General features: G+C 42.8%; 2 protein-coding genes across 5 annotated transcripts in view; one reads left to right on the forward strand and one right to left on the reverse strand.

The window, feature by feature from the left end:
• Positions 1-49: 49 nt before the first annotated feature.
• LOC120032388 (BTB/POZ domain-containing protein 3) lies at positions 50-10,466 on the reverse strand. 3 transcript variants are annotated; one of them, XM_038978465.1, is made up of 6 exons: positions 10,354-10,466; positions 7,721-7,996; positions 2,905-3,156; positions 2,617-2,707; positions 2,173-2,291; positions 50-1,958 (listed from the first exon to the last, which is right to left on the reverse strand). In XM_038978465.1, exons 3-6 carry the CDS (start codon positions 3,051-3,053, stop codon positions 926-928), a joined length of 1,392 nt encoding a protein of 463 aa, XP_038834393.1. In that variant the 5' UTR covers positions 3,054-3,156; positions 7,721-7,996; positions 10,354-10,466; the 3' UTR covers positions 50-925. The 3 variants fall into 3 exon arrangements, with proteins under 3 accessions (XP_038834393.1, XP_038834395.1, XP_038834394.1); XM_038978467.1 differs by having other exon boundaries at positions 2,905-3,182; XM_038978466.1 differs by lacking the exon at positions 10,354-10,466 and adding an exon at positions 9,829-10,339.
• The window catches only part of LOC120032387 (ERO1-like protein beta), a 35,544-nt gene continuing 27,834 nt past the window's right edge, over positions 9,310-17,019 (forward strand). Inside the window, exons 1-3 of one of the 2 annotated variants that reach the window (XM_038978461.1) lie at positions 9,310-9,816; positions 13,372-13,491; positions 15,512-15,595. In XM_038978461.1, coding sequence (XP_038834389.1) covers positions 9,646-9,816; positions 13,372-13,491; positions 15,512-15,595 — 375 coding nt within the window. In that variant the 5' untranslated portion in view covers positions 9,310-9,645. Of the gene's footprint in view, positions 9,817-10,707; positions 11,030-13,371; positions 13,492-15,511; positions 15,596-17,019 lie in introns of those variants that run through there. The other variant, XM_038978464.1, reaches the window with a different exon arrangement.

The raw sequence follows: 17,019 nt of genomic DNA on the forward strand, positions 1-17,019 counted from the left end.
AGCCCTTTAAAATACTTATATATTAAAAGAAGACTTCACACAATTTTACAGAACTGGTTCATTTTATTTTTGATATGCAACAACAGTACACATTCATAGGTCCATTGACACTGTCAAACTCACAGCACGGCGACACTTCATACTGCTTTTCAGAGAAAACAAGGTCAAAAATAAAGTGTATACAAGGAAGCAAGATACAAAAAGGCTGTCCCATTTGAAAAGAGGACCAATAGTAGTGCAAACAATAGTTAGCTATATACATACAAGGGCCTAACACAGACAGCAACATACTCAAGTATCTTAAACCTCAGCTCAGGTTTACATTTCCGTTTGATGTCTATTCTCAGTTTATTAATCGCACAGAAAACCCAAGGGGAAACTTAGAGGTAACAATATTAACAATAGAAAATCTTAGAAATTGCACCATCAAAAATGTTTAAACTATTTATCAAGTTACAAAAATATTTGATTATACCCTAAGTATCCTCTACAGTAACGTCGATTTTTGCACAGGTTGAAATACCTTATATTGAAGTTGTAGTGTTTTCCTTAAAATTATAGGAATGATTGAAGTAAAAACAAAAAAAGCTACCTACAACACTAATAATCTTGTTAAATGAGAACTGTGCGTCATAAACAGTAAAACAAATGAGTAAACAGTTAAATGTGAACAAATGCCTACCCTTCATTTAAAATAAGATTTTTTTTGGTCATTTCAACCCAGTCCTACACTAGGTCCGGCATACTCATAAGGCAATTGAATATTGAACTAAATAACCCTCACAATAAATTGGATGTTTGTTTTTTCCAAACCAGGTACACTTTTAAAGCCCTAGTTAAGAGATTATGCTTTCTGAACATCCGGAGGGGTGCATTTACTGTGACCGTAAAGAAGGAGTGTTACGTTTCCCTCACGTTTGACACCTCAAGCGTAAAAGATGAGCTCAGGGATTTGCCCCCCCTGCACACCTGTACCGTTGGTGCTGTCTGAAGAGCACTGGAACTGGAAGGTGACCTTGCCACACTGCACCTCAGTCATGCCCTCCTGGCCAAAGTAGCTGAGCTCGTTGCCGTCCAGCACTACGCTGGCCGTGTAGAATGTGTCGGGCTCGATCTGCACAGGGTATTCAAACCACACTGGGAATGTGCTGCTGGAGCCATCCGAAAAGTACTTGATGAGGCTCTGGCCCAGCGGCACGCCCTGCCTCTTGAGTTCAATCTTGGCGCTGTACTCTGCTGAGCCACAGCTGGAGCCGTACAGGCCGAAGCCGGCGATGAACACTCGCTTGTCCACGGCGAACTGGATGCTGTCGCAACGGCCCCGGTAGCGCCACTGGTTGCTCCGGTAGGCGCACGACTGGAAGCGGTGGCAACGCTGTGGCGCCAGGCCCTTGCGCGACTTGCTGGCGAACAGCAGCTCAGGCTTCTTGGCGGCCGTGTACCACAGGAAGATGTCATTGGTCTCGTTGAGCGTCAGCACACCCGACTGTGCCGCACCGTTGGCGAAGTCATCCAACGTCATGGTGGGGATGCGGATCAGGTAGATGGCCTTGCCCAGCGCCAGCCTTTTGTTCTCAATGGTGGGCGTCAGGTCCTGGCGCTGGCATTCGGCCTCGGCCCAGCTCAATGCCGCCTCGAACACCACCATCTCCTTGGCGTTGAGCGTCTCGCGGCGCAGGATACTCTCCAGAGTCACCGAGTCGATGTCTGTGAAGCCCTCGGAGCGCAGCGCCAGCTCGGCTTGGGCGTCGATCACCTCCCAGCAGCGCTGCATTAGGTCGGGTTCCTCAAACAGGCAGCTCTGGGATAGCAGCACACAAGCGTTCTTGGCGCTCAGGCTCGTCTCCAGGAAGTTGACGCAGGCCCGAGCCAGGTGGGGCACAATGTACTTCTTGGCGGCGTAGAGCGTAGCCAGGACCGTGTCGGCACACAGGTCGATCTCATCGCAGTAGATGTACCTGCCAGACCAGAGTGGGGAGAGTCAGATGAGGGCTTGACAAGTTCACTTCAACTTCTCATTTATGGGAAGGCTAACTTTATAAGTTCACATGCCCTTGCATTGTCTGCTGCCTATTCAAAGGAAGACATTCTAACCTGAATACGACATTCTGAAATGTACAATGAACACTGGGACTGCATCTAATGAGATGTCAGGAGGCGCCGGCCACTTACTTCAGCATGGCTAGGAACGAGGGAGGCTCCACATCAGGGATACGGATCTCTTCCTTGTCCTCTGCCAGTTCACCATAAAACATGGCGTGGAACACAGAACTCCCCACAGCCAGCACATACTGAGGGACAACATGGAAGATAGGGAGTCACATGAGAAAAAGAAGAGGAGCAAAGAAAAGGGAGCAAGTTATGGTGGGAGGATGGATAAGGGACAGAAGGTGGAGAGAATATACATGTACACATTAATTATGTAAGAAATGTAGAGATTTGCAAAAGGATTTAGCATAAAGAGGCTGGTGTGGAGAAATATCAGCCAATTGCATTTTATTTGACATTTTGGTCATTTAGCAGACGCAACAGATAAATCTGTCTGAACATGTTGTGTTTGGTCTTGCTCAGTTAGTTACTCACATACGTTGGACAGGTTTAAAGATGACTGATTACCTTGTGCCCAGGTACTTGCTGAGTCCCTCCTGGGGGGCCAACGACAAAGTGAACATCTGCCATCAACTCATTGTTGAACATGACTGAATTCCTGTGAACGCATGAGTCATATGATTAGCAAACAGTGTCAATGGCATCACATTCAGACTTCAGTATCTGCATGTATGAGCTGGTAGACCCAGGAAATTGGTTTTCTTTGGCCATTTTAAATCTATTCAATGTACACATCGTCTCTCCTCAAAAGGCATTAGATTCCCAGTTTAACTACTGCTTACTAGGGTCACCTACCTCTCTCGGATGGTAGGATAGAGCCCTTGCCAGTTGCAGCTGTGAATGGTGTTGTTGTTATTCCGGTTCTGCTCCTGGTATTGCTGCACAGCTGTGTTGGTTGAGGATGCTGGGCCCAGCTTCTTGGTGGGAAAGAGCTCTGCAGCCATCTTCACCCCAATATTTATTGTTAGGGTGATCTCATGGCAGGATGAGGCTGCGATTGTTGGGGCAATCTTTTAAATTGCCTTTATGTGACGATCGTGGCCGAAACTGGAAAGGACAAAAAAAGCTAGCCACTGCAACAACGTTCTAACGTTAGCTAGCGTTAAATAGTTCGCAAGCTACGCAAGGTAGTCTTACAATACATGCAAAAATACACACGACAAACATCTAGCTATATTCTAGAATTGAAGTTGCTTAAATCTTCGCTTAATTTTAGACGTATTAGCTAGATAGCTACCTGTAGCTAGTTTGCTAACGCTAGCTAACTGTGCTGGACTGCGGTCAAAACCAACCAGATGTGATACAGGAAGTGGCTAATGAACGCTTGTTTGTTGAATTTGGCAAAACCGGGAAAGGTAGCTAGCTATCCTCTTAACTGTCGCATTTGACGTCTAGTACCTATCACCAATCGTAACGTGGGCGCCCGACGATTGTATGAGACGTTTCCACATCCAAGTAGCTAGCTAGCTTGCTACAACAGGCTACACACAACTCGAGTGTACACAATACACATCTGCCAGGCACTACTGTTTAGGTGTAATACAAGTTTATACCACCACACTACGGGTGAAGGAGGGCTGTACTCCTGTTTTTTTCTTTGTAGAATGCTGAACATGAATCCTTTCAAAACTATTGTTAATTTTTGTGACATTGATAAAGAAGAACAATATTCAAGCTGATTGTCACTGAAATATATTGGTGTAGGTATTTAAGTTATTTCAAAAATAAATGTGACAGTGTATGTGAGTGTTTCTACTGCCTCTGCCCAGTGTTGTAGTACTCAGTCTTGAGACCACATATTGACTGGCTCGGTGTCGGATACATTTGGTCTCGGACAGTGAGGCTTCATAATTTCGCCAGGCCCAATATATATACTCCTTTCTTGAAACATGAATATCTTAAACCCCTTTATATCTATTATAGACATGTTTGCGCAGTGGCGAACCTATAGGCAGGCCTTCAGTGTGTGACAGGTTCGAGATTCTTAAAGCAACCGTAATACCAGCGCACCCATCTATTGGAGGGTATACGCAGGTATATATTTATTTGTTATTTAACTAGGCAAGTCAGTTAAGAACACGTTCTTATTTACAATGACGGCCTACCCCGGCCAAACCCTAAAACGGACGTCGCTGGGCCAATTGTGCGCCGCCCAATCACGGCCGGTTGTGATACAGCCTGGAATCGAACCAGGGTCTGCAGTGACGCCTCTAGCACAGATGCAGTGCCTTAGACCGCTGCGCCACTCGGGAGCCCTGAAGCCTTATACCCATATTTTTTTTCAGTGGTCATTGTTTATACTGTAAGAAATTGTAATGGATACTGGTAACTTGTTTTAACCACTTCTCAACACAAGCTATACTTGGCACAACATGCACCCATCCCCACTATACCCCCACACTTTGTACCCTTATAAATAACCATAGACCCACACACACATCCCCTCCCCCATGAATAGGCCCCTGTGAAAACAAACGCACATGGATGGATGCTTTTGGATGAGACTAAGACAAAGAACTGTGTGAAGAGCCAATGGAACGTCGACATCAGGCCCGGACAGGACTACCCACGACCCAGATCGACCAATAGTAAGGCCAGACTACAAGATCAACCTACTTTGCTTGTTGCCTATATAATCTGTACGAAATGTTTAGAGCGGTCTCTCTTCCGACGATTCCATACGAGTCAGACAGAAGGAGCCGTGCTGCACGATTTGCCAGATATCTTCACACTGAATAAACTGTCTTACTAAATACTGTTCCACCCTGTCCAGCCTATTGACTTGGTCTCATTTCTCTAATAACGAATCATCAACAATACTCACTTCTTAGTCCCTACTGATGCGTATCAAAGTAGCGTGGTGGAGGTATACGATTGATCAATTACGTAGTACAATTGTGAAATCATGCACAAAGTAGCCTACACAATCGCAAAGCACGTGAAATATATTCACACAGTCTAGTCCAACGGAATATAATCTGAGCAGCTCTCGACTGGTTTTAACATCGGTAGGGTAAGAAAGACGTTTCAATTCATGTTATCTACCAGTAAATGCTAACTAAGGCAACAATGGCTATGCAAACCAGGTATTGAAAAAGTTTAGTCCGAAATGTTGGTTAGTAGTCTATTTGTGATGCGCAATTGTCATCAGGGGCGGAGACATGGATGGGCCTGGGTGGAGAGGCCCACCCACAGGGAAACCAAGCCCTGACAGGCCCATCAAATCACATTGATGTGGTTTAAGCATATTTTTTTTTCTATAAACATCTATTACTTCCCATTGCAAAAAAAACATTTAACAGTTAGCACACAAAGTAACCGGTGACCTAAAGTTTAAAGTGGTACTTCAGCGTTTTAACTACTTTGCAGATATGAAACAAACAGACAATCATAATATCAGTCAAAAATATCAAATTCCCAGTTTATGCTACAAAATCAACTTTATAAGAGGTTTTAAAAATTGAGTTAAATAGAACCTGTGTTCCATAACATACACTAAGCCAATACATTTCTTGGTAGTCCAAAAATTATTGCTATCCGTTTGTAAATCACGGCTGGCCTGGTACATGGTTTGCTGCATCCTGGATGCACTGTTTCAGTTTCAATGACTCAATATTCTGAACAAAAACGGACAAATGTAACTAAGGTTGGGAATGTCAATACAATCAAACTAGCAAGGGCAATGATCACAAGTCTGTCATAACGTGACTAATAGGCTGGAGTATCTAGCTAGCTAGCTGCTAGGAGGATGCCATGCCATTGGAGGAGTGACTGACTTTTTCCCCTCATATCGTTTTTCCGGTGGCTATTCACAGCTAGAGGTGCAGGTGTCATTTGGTTAGGTAGCAAGAACTTGAATGACAGCTATACAATTAGCGTATATCTTGCGTTTGAAAATTCACTCTGGCTATCTACTCCAATTTAGCACAGAACGACTGATGAATTTACAAATGCGCAACACCTGCTGAATATGACAGGGTCAGTAAACATAGGCAAAAAAAGCAATAGTTAGTCAAGCACGCTCTAGATAACATGAAAACAGCCTAACCAGCTCTGCTACGTTGAGTAAAAGGGTCAGAGTGAGGTGTTCTCTCATTTGTGTCTGGAAGTAGCTAGCTAGGAGACTAGCCAGCTATAGCCAGTGAGCTTGGGTGCTTTGTTGGGACAAGCATGCATTGGCAGGCAAGCTGCAGAAGGATGAGGAGGCTACAGTTCTCCATCATTTATCAGTGCAATTTTGATGGTCAACTAGCTCAAAAAGTTTGAGAATGTTTATCTAATGTTCCTTTGTTAGATTTTAGCTCATCTTGCTCTGGCTTGCATTATTTGTTTATCTTGTTGTGCATTACTGAGGGAGAGAGAGCCTACCTTGTCTTGGTTGTTTGATCAATAGGACTGTAAAGTTCCCAAATGTAAGAGGACTCCTGTGGTATTTACATATTTGCAGAAATCCATTCAGGTGTAATTTGTGGCTTCTGGCTAATGCATTCTAATTATCTAAAGTCACACTGTTGCAACTGCCTATAAACACACAGTCCAGTTCAAAATGAATGATGGCAGGCCAATGTGGCAAATGGCTTGTTTGTAGAAAGCTCTGATTGGCAAAAGTGCACCGTCTGTGTAGACTCCAGTCCTGGACAAAACAGATGTTTTTATTCGGTTTTATTTACTCAGTCAAAATGTGATTGGTTGATTCCACTGTCACTCCAAATGTTGCTCTAATACAGTTAAATGGCAGATGCCTTTATCTAGCTTCTGATGGCCTAGCTAATGGCTGACTTAGGTAGCTAGATTTATCTCCCCAGAGACCAGCAAAGAAAAATCGTGATTGGATCTTTTTCTTTTACTCTCTCTCTCAATTCAATTCAATTTGCTTTATTGGCATGACGTAACAATGTACATATTGCCAAAGCTTATTTTGGATATTTACAATATGAATGAAAAAATTAGAATCAAAATTGTCAACGGGACAACAGTAACAACAGTAACCAAAGGTCAAAATAACCATACATTGAACAATAACAATAAGCATACAGTAGAAGACATGTGCAGGCAGGTTGATTGGTCTGTCAGACACTGTCCCTCAACTTATGGTAGGCAGCAATGTAGTGCGCTGCCAACCCACAGCTCTCTGCGTCCTCCCCCAACAGGACGGGTAGCCTACTCTCATCAGAGAGGTATTTGAAACATTGAATAAGGGTTTCAAATTTGGGGAAATGACACTCTCTAATTGTTTTATATTTTTCACATTTTGTCAGGAAGTCTCTCTCTCTCGCGTCAGTGTTAACTCTTTCCTTTCCTACAAAAACTGAAGAGATTAAATCAGAGCATCATTGAAAATAATAATATAATTATCATTATTATAATAATTATTTTATAAATCCTTAGCCCTTCTCTGAAGGCATAGAAGGCCCATTGTTCCCCACTGTGTTTGAGTTAGTAATCATTTCTTGAGTGGCTCTATTCCCTCAGCATGCATTTTTTAACTTCTGAATGTATAAAGAATCCATATGTTGTTCTGAAATATGAACACAGAAATACTGGACATTTACATCTCTTATTATGGTGGTGATTTGACAAAATGACAATCATGGTCTTGAATTGGACTTACATTTTTCTGGTCTTAACTCGGACTTGATTTGCTCCGGTCTTGGTCTTGAATCGGTCTCGAACACAACACTGCCTCTGCCCAGAGCTTCTGTGGCACAGTCCATTAGGTGCGTGCCTCTGCATCGTAGGAGCCACTGTCCGAGTCCCTGGGGCAGTCTCACTTTATCCCGCTACACTGGTGGCAGCAGTGATCACTCCAGTGGTCTCACATGGCATTGGGCAAGCATGATCTGTATGTGTTTTGGGCTTGGTGTGCGAGGACACTTGGGGGAGAAGCCTGGAGTCCGAGGGAAGAAGCAACAATGTGATCAACGGAGTTTCGAACCTGTGTTTCAAGAGTCTAAAATCTCCCCTTAATTAAAGGGAAACTTCAGAATTTTGGCAATGATGCCCTGTATCTCGTTTCCAAGAGTCAGATGAACTCGTGAATACCATTTGTATGTCTCTGTTTCCAGTATGAAGGAAGTTAGAGGTCCGTTTCCTGAGTCAATGCTAACTAACTATTGTTAGCGCAATGACTGGAAGTCTATGGGTATCTGAAGCTAGTTAGTAAATTACTATGGAATTTTATATTTATATTTTTCTCCTTGGTTTTTCTTTTATATGTTTTTTTGTGTTGGTTTTTCCTTTTTATGGTTTGTGTGTGATAAATACCTGCTGAACTTTATAACTTAACTACTGTATCTATGTCTTATCTTAACTAATGTCAAAGAAACATGAGGTCATTCCAATTTCTTTATTTTTATTATTAATATGTGCAAGGCAAAATATAATGGTATTTTATTTGCTCTTGCAGAATAGTTTAAACAACTGCCAGTAAGGCATCCAGCAGCCAGTCCTGGTCCAGGTTCTCCACCTTGGGGGTCTGCTCTGAGGAAGATCTCATCTTCTTCCTCAGGTAGTTGTGGAACCTCTTCCAGACAGAGAACTTTGGCTTTGCAGTGGAGAAAGCCTCACAGCCCGAGAGCTTTAGGTCAATCTCCTTTTCATCTGCATCACCATGGTCCTCCACTTCAGCCACAAGCAGAGTGTCCTCTGTGACGAGCTGGTTGGACAGGGGGAGGCTGACCTGGACTGGCTTCTGCTGGAGTCCTTCCTCCCCATAGTGCTGTAGGTCGCTCTACAGGAACTCCTTCTTCCTTCAGAGTGATGACCTCCTTACTCACACCTCGGAAAAATGGCAAAGGACCAGGAAGAGTCTCCACTCTCTGAGGAGGGATCAGCATCTTCCTCCTTTCACCAAACAGACTTGCAGCCAATCAGCTTTTCCCCAAGAGGGTCTGATGCAGAGATCTTGAGATTGTCTCTTTGGCCAATCTCCTCCAACTCAGTGCAAATTATCACTGACAATGTTTTAAAGCTTAGGTCCTAAGGAAAACCTAACTAGAGAAAAAAATATTTTAAAATTATGTAAAAATAAAAGCCTATGCAGACAATACATCAGCTAGGGCTGCAGAAATGACACTGCCACAAATTACAGTGTATTTTCATTAGGCTATTATAACAAGTCACATGAATGCTTTTCCCATTCACAGGATGTAAAAGACGCAGTAAAAACATTTTCACTGTACCTCTTTGCTTTCCGTAGCCGATTTTTTTCAATCGTCTTGGCTCGACAACTGTTTTTTTAAATGGCAAAACTTGTTATTTTCGGCTTTGTAAATATTATTTATAACGACTACTGATGATACTAAAGACATTTTCACAAGTTACTTCTGAGGATACAGTCGTACAGATGTCAGCTTTGGTTGGAGTCTTTCATTTATCCAGCAGTTTCATTACGACAGCTTTTCTCCGCTGTTGTTGCTAGTGCGCACCACTAGCTAGCTAGTAGCACATCATTAGCTAGCCTGCCAACTAGACATCTACATTTCAAAAACTTTTCTTTGTTTTTGTCTTTCGTGGCGCGTTGCATTTGCATCAGTGATGATAAAAAACGCGATACAATCCGCAGGACTTCTGGTTTTGTTGTGGTTTTTATTTGGGGACTTTGTTCTGGTTTGGTTTCACAACAGAGTCAAAACCGAAACGTACAACAACCATTATTCTTCCAAAGAAGATGCTCCTGACAGTCAAGACCAGAGCTGTTTTTGTCACGTAAGTACTTACAATTTACAATATATTGCAATATCAATGTCCGTTTAGGAAGGCTAAATGACTGCGTTGGAGGAACATTATTCTAGCGTTTTCTACTGTCATGTTAATTTGACGTCATCATACCCACATAGCTTGCTGGCGCTCTTCCGTTGCCTTATCCAACTTTATGGACAGCAAGGCATAACATGTATAAATTAATCATGTGGTTGCCTTGCACATCGATACACACTGACTTGTCAAAATAATTATTAAAATGGTTGGTTAAAGATACTCGTAGCCAGCTAGTTCCTGAATTCAACACTGAGTGTTTATTGTTATTGCTGTACATTGTAATTTGACACTTGTGCGCATCTCAAAACGACTGTCATAATCGATCTTGCCCTTATCATGCGAATATCTGATCTTAATTCACCAAATCTGCAACTTCCAGTCTCACAAATGTGTTTGTAGGCCTATGTCGTGCAATGTTATATTGATGTGTATGTTTTCTTGATGTTTGTCATTCATGCCAATTTTTGAAAGAAGTTAGCTACTGACCTGACTCACATACTGCAATCCGAATCAATAAGTGTCTATTTTTTTATACTGTGGCACGTGCCTTTATTATTTCATTCTAACAAATTGCACTCGCATTAGTAATATGAGAAGACCGAGACGTGGTGTCGTCTGATTGGCCATATTAAAGTTTCCTTCCTATTAGTTTGTGGGAGATGTAGTCTTCTCTTCCGTGAGTAATACTTGCTTTAAATGTCCTTGAACCGAAGTGAAGACTACAAATGTCAAATATAGAGGCGGGAATAAGTTTGACAGCTGCTGACATATCTTGTTTGGAGGCGAGGCCTGGGAAGGAGAATTATGCAAAATTATGGAAAAATAAGTGGTCTGAAATGACAGCTCATCCTCAGGTTAGGTCAGAGTCATGCCATCAACTCTGGCAAACTCTCACCTGTCTGTTGAAGTAGGCTTCAGCAGTCCCTTTAGGGACATAAAAGACAGAGATATTCTCATAAGGCTGATCTTAGTTTTGTAATTTAAAACTGCTGTTAAAGATACCAGCTCCTCAGATAAATAGGCAAATTAAACTATATTTTTTAATAAACAACAAGGGAAACCACTCAAAGGTTTTGAATTCACCGGCATGCTCAGAGGACTTTGTTACTTATGGACGGCTTTCCTGCTTCCCATCACATTCTCTGGACAGCTACACTCAGAGGTCAGATATATATATATGGTTGTTTCCATCTGTGTGCTATATGATGCTTGTGTTGGCTACATTTCCGGAATATTGTCACAATGACACAGAATGAACTGAAAGAGAAATGTCTTTTTGCTGCTTGTAGCCAGTTTGTGAAACTAATTGTCAGTAACAGCTGGTTAGATAGGCTACTCAGTTTTCTCCACATCATGACACACAACCACTGATGTGAAAGTGACTGAATGGTCTACACAGTGCTAAGAACTTCATTTCATAGAATCCTTGCAACATGCAGTCTTTGTGCAACTTGTTCTTATAAAATACCGTATGTCTCTGCTTTGTCGGTTGACAGTGACACGCATACCTTTTCATATGGCTGTAATTACAATATACTCATGAAACGAGTTTATATACTAAAATATTTTCTATGACACCATTTGCATTGATTGGGTCTAAACCTGAATACTTCATGATGAGAGAGAGTGGAAAGGCTTGGGTGTCTGCTGGACCAGAGCAACGCAGTCTTTCTTTCACAAAGCAGCTGTCTATTTCATTATGCATGGGAGAATAAAGCCGTTTGTCCGCAGGTATCAGATGTATGAAAAGGGGAAGGTGGAGGGAGAATGGCAAACGTTTTGGTAACCAAATTTTGGTCAACAACCTCAACCGGCAGCTGGGACGAACGTTGTCATGTTGCTTAAGTGTTTTGTGTTGTTCGAGCGTCAGGAAGTGGTCTTTTATCTGGCTTCCAGCTCTCATGTCTGAAAGTGTCTGATTTGAAAGAGTATGTGGCAGTTACATATGAGGCTAAATATGTGTAAGAGGAAGTTAAGATTTGCAGGCCAGCTTTTGCACTCATTTCTGTCTCTCTTTCTGTCTCCCCCCTCTCTTTCTTTGGCTGTATTCCATATCTTCCCCTTGCCCCCGGCCCTCCATTTGCACCAAAGTGTTCCAAAGCTGAGGGAGGGAATATTATGGAGGGTGTAGGGCCTAATTAGACCTTCCGATAGCCACTTTGACAAGTCAGCGTTGCTTCCGAGCAGAGTGTTATCCCAACAAGGTGTAGACTATATGTAACAGTATAACTTTAAACCGTCCCCTCGCCCCGACACCGGCGCGAACCAGGGACCCTCTGCACACATCAACAACGGTCGCCCAAGAAGCATCGTTACCCATCGCTCCACAAAGGCCACGGCTCTTGCAGAGCAAGGGGCAACACTACTTAAGTCTCAGAGCAAGTGACGTAACTGATTGAAATGCTACTAGCGCGTACCCGCTAACTAGCTAGCCATTTCACATCCGTTACACTCACCCCCCTTTCAACCTCCTCCTTTTCCGCAGCAACCAGTGATCCGGGTCAACAGCATCAATGTTACAGTATAACTTTAGTACGTCCCCTCGCCCCGACACGGGCGCGAACCAGGGACCCTCTGCACACATCAACAACGGTCGCCCACGAAGCATCGTTACCCATCGCTCCACAAAGGCCACGGCTCTTGCAGAGCAAGGGGCAACACTACTTAAGTCTCAGAGCAAGTGACGTAACTGATTGAAATGCTACTAGCGCGTACCCGCTAACTAGCTAGCCATTTCACATCCGTTACATATACACATGGTTAACGGTCCGGTCTGCAAGTAGCCTAGTTTTAAAATGGCCCGTGATATGCTTTATGAATGTAAAATATGGCCCGCCAATGCACGATAGAACGTAGCGCGGCTGTTCTGGATCATATCTTTTGAATGGTAATGGCTAGAAACAAGCTAGACTTGTTTTACTGTTAAACTGAATGCTGCTATTGTTTTTCATTTTGTAAAGCAGCTTGTGTTTCTTAACGAGGCAAAGGGTATCTGGTGGTGACTGGTTAGCTACAGGGAAGCAAAAGAGTCACCTGCGCGATGTGTATAATCGGCGGTGGCGATTGAGCGGAGCCTGTCTGCCTAACCTGCCCACACTCATCGCTTTTTCCCCCCACAGCTCACCAGCTGATGTAGGCTTGGCTTGTGTGGTGGGTCCTTCCCACTGTTGAACAGAGCCGTGCTGTGCATCTGTACTGTTAATATTAATTGTGTTTATCACTGAAATTCTCTCAATCTCTCCAAAAAATCGTGTCCATTCCACTTAGTAGTCTGATTTTAGCCACAGAGATAATTTAGTCTTGTCTCGTTTTAGTCAACTGAAATGAACAATATTTTGTTGTTTAGTTATTGTTTTTCCCTGGGTCTATTTAGTCAGTTATAGTGTAGTCAATTGCCACTGAAAAACCAAGTTTGACAAATATTTTAGTCACTAATTTTGTTGACAAAATTAACACTGGTGTACAACCATAATTCTTAAGGCGTTTTCCGGTTGTTTCCCTCAGTTGACAGGCGTCTTGGATGACTGCTTCTGTGACATCGAGAGCATTGATGTCTTCAACAACTTCAAGATCTACCCCCTCATTCAGAAGCTGACCGAGAGAGACTACTTCAGGTACTACAGGGTAAGTACTAAATAGTAGGCCCCAACAGGGGAGGACGAGGAGCAGTAGAAATGTCCTTAAAATCATCAGACCGTAAGGTTTTGCGTTTGTTTTTGCACTATAGCTTAAAAAATGTGTCCTAAAGGTAATCCCTCAATAAATAATCCTACTACTGTGGATTTACGCTAATTGACTACCTGTATTTTCAAATGTTTTTTTGTTTTTTTAAAACTATATCTTTGTTTGAGCTTCAATGGCCCTTAACCCGTAGTACTTAGTGCTTATAAAGGGAGCCTCCCCAATTCAGTTCCTTGCTAATCTAAAACAAATAGGCCAAGCAAATGTTTTCCAGCCTACCCCATAGAGTTTGTGGGCGCTGCTCTGTTGTGTATTCACTGCATTGGATGTCTCCACCCGGGACTACTGTTCTAGTTGGAATAGGTCTGCTTCAGGGTTGACTGTAAATTGACAGCGAATAGACAACATTCTTGAATAAAAAGTTAATTGTGCTACTCCTATTTACGTTATAATGTCCATGGGTGTATTCACCAGGAACCAAACGGATGCAAACGGGCCGAAATAAGACGAGACTAACCTGAACTTGTCCAATAGGGTTGGTTGTTTAGCAACTAAACCGACGCGTCCGCTACTATGGCGCAAAACAGACCGGGTTAACTTCGATTGTTGACATGTTGGAAACGGTTATAAATGAGCACTTGTGGTCTCTCAAATGAATCGGTACAGTTGTTGGTTATCTAGCTGGCTAATTTAGCCATATTAGCGTAGGCATGACATGAGTCAAAACAACATCACAGCAAGATGCAACGAGCTAAAACGAGCCGCCTACGATTCCCCACATGGCAGCAGCTTGTCATTGTTGCTAGCTATCAGAATCATAACCCCACGCGGCCTTCTGCCTCATTGTTGCTTGCGCATCATTTTTGTGACGTTGCCAGCCAACCCTTCTAGGTGTCGGGAGAGCGTTTGAGCAGTTATACAATAGTAACAGTGCTGTTATCATAGAGAATGATATCATATTAGCATCAGGTTCTACAAATGGGCAACTCGTAAGACTGTCTAGGGATGCAAAAGAGGTTGATTGGGAAAGACGCATGACTCAAGGTTTGTCACCACTGGACTGGACCTACTGTATTTCCCTATAAGATTCAGTTACATCCACACGGTGATGTCCTCCTCGTTCACTCTTTCTAATACCTAGGTTCCAGTATGAGGAGCTAATCTAATTTTCACACTTAAATGTACCTGACAAGTATCACATACAATAATTATAACGTAAGGTCTGTGTGTTTCTGCTGTAACTAGGGCCCAAGCAAATTTTGCAACGGAAAATGTTTCGCAACGAAAACAAGCCTTTCTTATAGAATCCATAAGAAACATTTAGGCCCATTTGAGTCACTTAATCTTTTCACAAAGGCAGTTAAAAAAATAAAAAAAAGTCGCTCAATGTGAGTCCAGCTGTTGCGTTCATACGCCATTCATACACACCAAGCCATCTCATTCTAAAGGCAGTGTATTGCCCTTTTCCCACTGTGAACATCCCATCAGGAACTCTGAAAAGGAAGAATAGACTCATAGGAACATCATAAATATTTTCAGAATACTCATCTGGTGATATTCCGATTAAGTTTCTGTCCCCCACTGATCAGTAAGCTGCTGCTCTACTAGTCACCATCCCATTGAGCAACATTTTGACCCCACAAAATCAGTGTGTCACCTTTATGATTATCAGGTATTCTCCTCATACTGTCGCCTTCGAATGAGGTTGACGTATCCAATGACGAGCACGGCTAGGAAAGACGTCACCAGCAACAACAATGCCCCGTGGCGTTTATGGCGGAGCTCGTCCCTGAAATGCGTCAATGGAAAGAGAATCTGAATCGGTTGCTGACATCATTATTTGAGTGAATTTAGCCTAGCTGTTCTGTCTTGCCTGTCTCCAACACATCGCATCTCTGTGTGACGCAGTCACTTTCATAGCATATACCATGCCATCTCAACTCTTCCCTTTTCTTCTCCACAGGTCAACCTGAATAGGCCCTGTCCCTTCTGGGCCGACGATAGCCACTGCTCCATCAAGGACTGCCAAGTGGAGCCCTGCCCAGAGGTCAGTTCAACCGACCCACAATTATCTACTTTGGTCTCCACATCGACTCCTAGTATTAATTACACACAGGCACCTCCTGTAGGTCTGAAATGGTTAAATAAGTATTGGAAATGTGGTAAAAATTGCACGTGGGCTACAACAAGGTGATGCTATTATTGCTATATTTTTACATTTTTAAAACATTTATTTCACCTTTATTTAACCAGGTAGGCCAGTTGAGAACAAGTTCTCATTTACAACTGCGACCTGGCCAAGATAAAGCAAAGCAGTGCGACACAATCAACAACACAGAGTTACACATGGAATAAACAAACATACAGTCAATAACACAATAGAAAAAGTCTATATACAGTGTGTGCAAATGGTGTGAGGAGGTAAGGCAATAAATAAGCCATAGTAGCGAAGTAATTACAATTTAGCAAATTAACAATGTAGTGATAGATTTGCAGATGATGATGTGCAAGTAGAAATACTGGTGTGCAAAAAAGTAAATAAAAACAATATGGGGATGAGGTAGGTAGATAGGATGGGCTATTTACAGATGGGCTGTGTACAGCTGCAGCGATCGGTAAGCTGCTCAGATAGCTGATGCTTAAAGTTAGTGAGGGAGATATTAGTCTCCAACTTCAGCGATCAAAATATATATATATATTTTAATTTTTTTGCAATTCGTTCCAGTCATTGGCAGCAGAGAACTGGAAGAAAATTAGATATACCTGCTGGAGCGCATGCTGCGGGTAGGTGTTGTTATGGTGATCAGTGAGCTGAGATAAGGCGGAGCTTTACCTAGCAAGGACTTATAGATGACCTTGAGCCAGTGGGTCTGGCGCCGAATATGTAGCGAGGGCTACATATTCTCATATGCTCATATTACGAGAGCATACAGGTCGCAGTGGTGGGTAGTATATGGGGCATTGGTGACAAAATGGATGGCCCTGTGATAAACTAGATGTAGTCTGCTGAGTAGAGTGTTGGAGGTTATTTTGTAAATGACATCGCCAAAGTCGAGGATCGGTAGGATAGTCAGTTTTACGAGGGTATGTTTGGCAGCGTGAATGAAGGAGGCTTTGTTGCGAAATAGGAAGCTGATTCTAGATTTAGTTTTGGATTGGAGATGTTTAATATGAGTCTGGTAGGAGAGTTTACAGTCTAGCCAGACACCTAGGTATTTGTAGTTGTCCACATATTCTAAGTCAGAACCATCCAGAGTAGTGATGCTAGACGGGCGGGTGCGGGCAGCGATCGGTTGAAAAGCATGCATTTAGTTTTACTAGCGTTTTAAGAGCAGTTGGAGGCCACAGAAGGAGTGTTGTATGGCATTGAAGCACGTTTGGAGGTTTGTTAACACAGTGTCCAAAGAAGGGCCAGATGAATACCGAATGGTGTCGTCTGCATAGAGGTGGATCAGGGAATCACCCGCAGCA

The sequence above is a fragment of the Salvelinus namaycush genome, chromosome 39 (assembly GCF_016432855.1).
Source record: "Salvelinus namaycush isolate Seneca chromosome 39, SaNama_1.0, whole genome shotgun sequence".
In the NCBI taxonomy this organism is placed as follows: Eukaryota; Metazoa; Chordata; class Actinopteri; order Salmoniformes; family Salmonidae; genus Salvelinus; species Salvelinus namaycush.

Bases quoted from the DNA above. Each gene is read 5' to 3' on its own strand.
- LOC120032388 (XM_038978465.1), bottom strand. From the start codon at position 3,053: ATGGCTGCAGAGCTCTTTCCCACCAAGAAGCTGGGCCCAGCATCCTCA. The intron at 2,708-2,904 runs GTAGGTGACCCT...ATGCGTTCACAG, and splicing joins TATCCTACCATCCGAGAGAG to GAATTCAGTCATGTTCAACA. The intron at 1,959-2,172 runs GTAAGTGGCCGG...CTGGTCTGGCAG, and splicing joins TCGTTCCTAGCCATGCTGAA to GTACATCTACTGCGATGAGA.